The 5289-nt window shown below is 50.5% G+C and overlaps 1 protein-coding gene across 1 annotated transcript in view; it reads left to right on the forward strand.

Annotated features, from left to right (window-relative positions):
- The first annotated feature begins 380 nt into the window (after window positions 1-380).
- ttc33 (tetratricopeptide repeat domain 33) overlaps window positions 381-5289 on the forward strand; it is a 28502-nt gene continuing 23593 nt past the window's right edge. Inside the window, exons 1-2 of the mRNA XM_055632062.1 lie at window positions 381-525; window positions 2687-3022. Coding sequence (XP_055488037.1) covers window positions 2799-3022 — 224 coding nt within the window. The 5' untranslated portion in view covers window positions 381-525; window positions 2687-2798. The remainder of the gene's footprint in view (window positions 526-2686; window positions 3023-5289) is intronic.

The following is a 5289-nucleotide window of genomic DNA, read 5'->3' on the forward strand; positions in this document are numbered from 1 at the left end:
AGTGAGGAATGTGGGGAATCCGCTGTGGTGGATGTTTACGTTAACTTTTACGTATTTGTTGCTTTTTTTGATTGGCTGTATGGTAATTGGCATATCACTGTGCCTTAATTGGTACACGTGACCATAAAAGGCCTTTGAACCTTTTCAACCAGTGTCTCTGGAGTGCCGGCAGCCGGGCGCCTGCGCACTGATGCTGTGGATCGTGGACAGACGGACCCGGGCACTACGCCTGCGCACTAGCAGTCACGGAGCAAAGGGGTGGGTTCGGCAGCGACGCATGCGCCGTCGCCATCCACGCCCCTCCCCCTACAGGAGCCGGGCAGTGCAGACGGCGCAGGCGCACATGCTGCTCACGACGCAAGGGGAGCCGGGCCCGGCAGACGGCGCAGCCGCATTGGATATCACGGCCCTCCCCCCCGGGGAGAGCAGGAGGAGACGGCGGCTGCTGCGGCCTCGGGTCCAGCGCTTGGGGCGGCCGGGAGCGACGGACAGCGGCCTGGGGGCCGGCCAGAGCGGGACCAGCAGGTAAAGCAAAGGCGGGGAGGTTCATACGGTCATAAATACAGCGTGGAAACAGGCCCTTCGGCCCTACCTGCCCACACTGGTCAACATGTCCCACCTGTCCGCGCTTGGCCCACGTCCCCCCCACACCTGTCCCATCCACAACATGCACTACAGGTGCAGGAGTAGGCCATTCAGCCCTTCGAGCCAGCACCGTCATTCACTGTGATCATGGCTGATCGTCCCCAATCAGTTCCCCGTTCCTGCCTTCTCCCCATATCCCTTGAGCCCTCCGAGCTCTGCCTAACTCTTGAAAACATCCAGTGGATTCCCCACCATTGCCTTCTGTGGCAGAGAATAGCTATCTACAGTCACTATATCCATGGACTATCCCAGAGTGGAACATCCTTCCCCACACCACCAACCTTGTCACTCTTCAAATCACAGCTCGACAACTTGGACATGGATCATCTCACCAAACTTGCCCACATAAAAATCTAAGTAACCCCTTTGAAACCAGTGCCCATGCGAGTGTAACCTGCACGAGATAGCCCAGCAGTAGCCAGCAGAGGAAGCAGAAGAAGAATTTCACAGATTCACAACTCTGGGTGAAAAGGTTTTTCCTCATCTCGGTTCTAAATGGCCTACCCCTTATTTTTAAACTGTGTGGCCCCTGGTTCTGGACACCCCCAACATCGGTAACATGTTTCCTGCATCTAGTGTATCCAATCCTTCACGAATTTTATATGTTTCATTATGATGCTCTCTCATCCTTCTAAATTCCAGCGAATGCAAGCCCAGTCGCCCCATTCTTTCATCATATGTTAGTCCCGCCATCCCGGGAATTAACCTGGTGAACCTACGCTGCACTCCCTCAATAGCAAGAATGGCCTTCCTCAAATTTGGAGACCAAAACTGCACACAATACTCCAGGTGCGGTCTCATCAGGGCCCGGTACAACTGCAGTAGGACCTCCTTGCTCCTGAACTCAAATCCTTGTCTAACTGTTTCTTAAACATTGCGATAGTCCCTGTCTCAACTACCTCCTCTGGCAGCTTGTTCCATACACCCACCACCGTATATGGGTGAAAAAGTCACCCCTCAGATTCCTAATAAATCTTTTCCCCTTCATCTTAAACCTATGTCCTCTGGTCCTCGATTCACCTACTCTGGGCAAGAGATTCTGTGCGTCTACCCGATCTATTCCTCTCATGATTTCATACACCCTGCGCTCCAAGGAATAAAGTCCCAGCCTGCCCAACCTCTCCCTATATCTGAGACGCTTGAGTCCTGGAACATCCTCGGAAATCTTTTCTCCCCCTCTCTATTCCTCACTTTCTCTTTTTCCATTAACATGTTTATAAAATATTTTTAGATTCTCCTCCTCCCCACCATTTACTCCATCTACACTTCACGATGCCTCAGGCAAGCAGCCAACACAATCAAGGACCAGTCTCACCTCGTTCACTCCCACTTCTCCCTGATTGGCCAGAGGTGGTAGTTGATACAGGTACTATAACAACATTATAGACATTTGGATAGGCACATGGGTTAAAAAAAGTTTAGAGGGATACGGGCCAAGAGTGGGAGAATGGGACTAGCTTAGATGGGGCATCTTGATCAGCATGGATGAGTTGGGCCAAATGGCCTGTTTCGGTGTAGGAAAGAACAGATGCTGGTTTACACCGAAGATAGACACAAAATGCTGGAGTAACTCAGCGGGTCAGGAAGCAAAGAGAATGAAAAAAGCCCATTCCTTCCCTCCAGAGATGCTGCCTGTTCCACTGAATTACTCCGGAATGTTGTGTCTATCTGACCTGCTTCTGTGCTGTATGAGTTGAACAGTTTAGTTTATTGTCATGGGTACTGAGGTATAGTGAAAAGCTTTTGTTGCACGCTATCCATTCAGTGGAAAGAAAATCTCCCGATGGCTCAGCACTTCAATTCCCCCTCCCATTCCCAATCTGACGTCCTCTGAGAGAGGGCTATATGTCTGTGTTTATGTATGTACTTAATCTATGAACCACTGTTGTATAATGTTAGTATCTCCACCAATGTAAAGCATTTTAGCCAACGAGTTGTTTTTTAAATGTGCTATAGAAATAAAAGTGACTTGACTAGACTAAAGTCAAACTGATTGAGTGGCCAGTACCTGGTCTAAGTCGTGTTTCTTGATGGTCTGTAGGGTTGAGGAGCGACTCGAGGTGCCTGCTCTGAAGGGGCCATTCTCTCTCGCTCTCTCTCCCGTCGACCTCTCTCCCCCGTAGCACCCCTCCTGGACGCGGAGGCGTGCCGGAATGACGTCCTTTGGCTGGAAGAGGCGAGTGGGGGAGAAGGTGTCCCGGGCGGCAGCACAGACGTTCGAGGCAGCGGCAGCAGCGGTGGGAGAGGACGGGGCGGTGGAGTCCGACGTGGACTGGCTGCACGTGACCAAGCGGCGGCGGGAGACACTGCAGGAGGACTGCGCCGCCAAGAGCAAGAGGCTGAAGGAAGAGGGAGCCTTCTTCTCGGAGAACGGCAGGTGAGCCTGGACCCGACACCCCACTGGCCCAGGGGGCAATCGGACTGTGGGCGGGGTACCCTCTGACCCAGGGGCACGGGTCGGTGCACCCACTCGCTGGATGTCCGCCGTCTCTAAGAGTATGTGATGACCCTGGTTAGAGGGAATGCCCTCAATTATTTTATACACCTCTATAAGATCACCCCTCATCCTCCTGCGCTCTAAGGAATACAGTCCTAGCCTGCCCAACTTCTCCCTCCAGCTCAGACCCTCGAGTCCTGGCAGTGGGCAATCTTGGAACAGATGGAAGATAGGCACAAAATGCTGGAGTAACGCAGCTGGGTCAGGCAGCATCTCTGGAGAAAAGGAATGGGCGACGTTTCGGGTCGAGATCCTTCTTCAGACTGAGAGTCAGGGGAGAGGGACACGAGAGATATAGATGGTGATGGAGAGAGATATAGAACAAATGAATGAAAGATATGCATAAAGTAACCATGATCAAGGAGACAAGCCACAGTTAGCTGAGGGCTAGGTGAAAACGAGTTACAGACAATGAGACGCAACAAGACGACTTTGAAGCTGGTATGACTTGGGTGGGGGAGGGACGGGTGTTCACAACATTCAATGGACTCTTCAATTCCAAAGTGAAGAAGGTTATGAACCAAGTCTGTAATGGAGTTGGATTGTTTTCCCTGGAGTGTAGAGGTTGCAGAAAGACATGACAGAAGTATATAACATTGTAAGATGCCCTATCTACACTAGTCAGACCCTTTTCCCAGGGTGACAAATACGGTGAGGGGAGCAGAGTTTATCGGAGATGTGCAGGACAACTGTTTATTACACAGGTTGGTGGATGCTGGGAATGCACTGCGGGAAATGGTGGTGGAGGCAGATCCAGTTGTTGCATTTACGAGGCTTTTAGCCAGGCACGTGGATACGGAGGGATACGGATCACGTGCAGGCAGAGGAAATTAGTTTCACTTGGAAGGTTGATCCAAAAAGCTGGAGTAACTCAGCGGGACAGGCAGCATCTCAGGAGAGAAGGAATGGGTGGCGTTTCGGGTCGAGACCCATCCTCAGACAGTCGGGGAGAGGGAGTCTGGAGATATGGAATGGTAAGGTGTGAAAACGTCAGATCAAAGGGAATGATGATCATGGAAATATAGAACGGTTCATTGTTGGCTGAGGGGAAGGTGACAACGAGGCATACGATCAGTAATATTTAATCGGGGGGACAGTAGAACTAATTGGAAAACTAGGATGGGGAGAGAGAGGGAAAGCAAGGGTTATTTGAAGTTGGAGAAATCAATATTCATTCATCTGGGTTGCAAGCTGTCTCTACCTCGTTTGGTGTCAGGTTTTATTGTTTGACACTCCTGTGAAGGCTCTTAGTGTATGTTATCCACCCCCACTCTGCCAATTGCCTGTGTGTGCTGCATTTAACGCTGGCATGGTGCAGGGCTCTCACAATTTTGTTTCTTTGTTGTCAGCAGCTTTTTAGGTTGCCAAATGACAGTTTAGGTGGTCATTTAAGACGGTTTGCATGACGCGTGCGATAATGTGCTCGGACGAAGTGCGTAGTTACCAATTATGCTCAATGAAGCATTCACACATTATTTCTGCTTCAAATAAAGTCACAAACTAAACATAATCACCAGTCAAGACATGATATATACCACAATGACATGCAGCAAAATTATAATACAGTATCTCAACTCTTTTTACACGTTGCAATGAATGCAATTTCTATTTTTTCTTTCCACTTCCAAACAAAAATGTGGTTGGATTATTCAGCGTATGATCAACCTCGGTGAGGCCAAGCGCAGGCTTGGCGATTGCTTTGCACAACGCCTCCACTCAGTTCGCAATAACCAACCTGATCTCCCGGTGGCTCACCACTTCAACTCCTCCTCCCATTCCGAATCCGACCTTTCTGTCCTGGGCCTCCTCCATGGCCAGAATGAGGCTCACCGCAAATTTCATATTTCATACAGCAGCACTTCATATTTCGCTTGGGCAGTTTACACCCCAGCAGCATGAGCATTGGCTTCTCTAATTTCAGGTAGTCCTTGCTATCTGCCTCCTTCCCCTCCCATTACCAGCTCTCCCACAGCCTACTGTCTCCGCCTCTTCCTTTCTTTTTCCCGTCCCGCCCCCGCCATCGGTCTGAAGAGGGTCTCGACCCGAAACATCGCCTATTCCTTCGCTCCATAGATGCTGCCGCACCCACTGATTTCCTCCAACGTTTTTGTCTACCAATGGGATCCCACCACTTGCCACATCTTCCC

The sequence above is a fragment of the Leucoraja erinacea genome, chromosome 3 (assembly GCF_028641065.1).
Source record: "Leucoraja erinacea ecotype New England chromosome 3, Leri_hhj_1, whole genome shotgun sequence".
NCBI lineage: Eukaryota > Metazoa > Chordata > Chondrichthyes > Rajiformes > Rajidae > Leucoraja > Leucoraja erinaceus.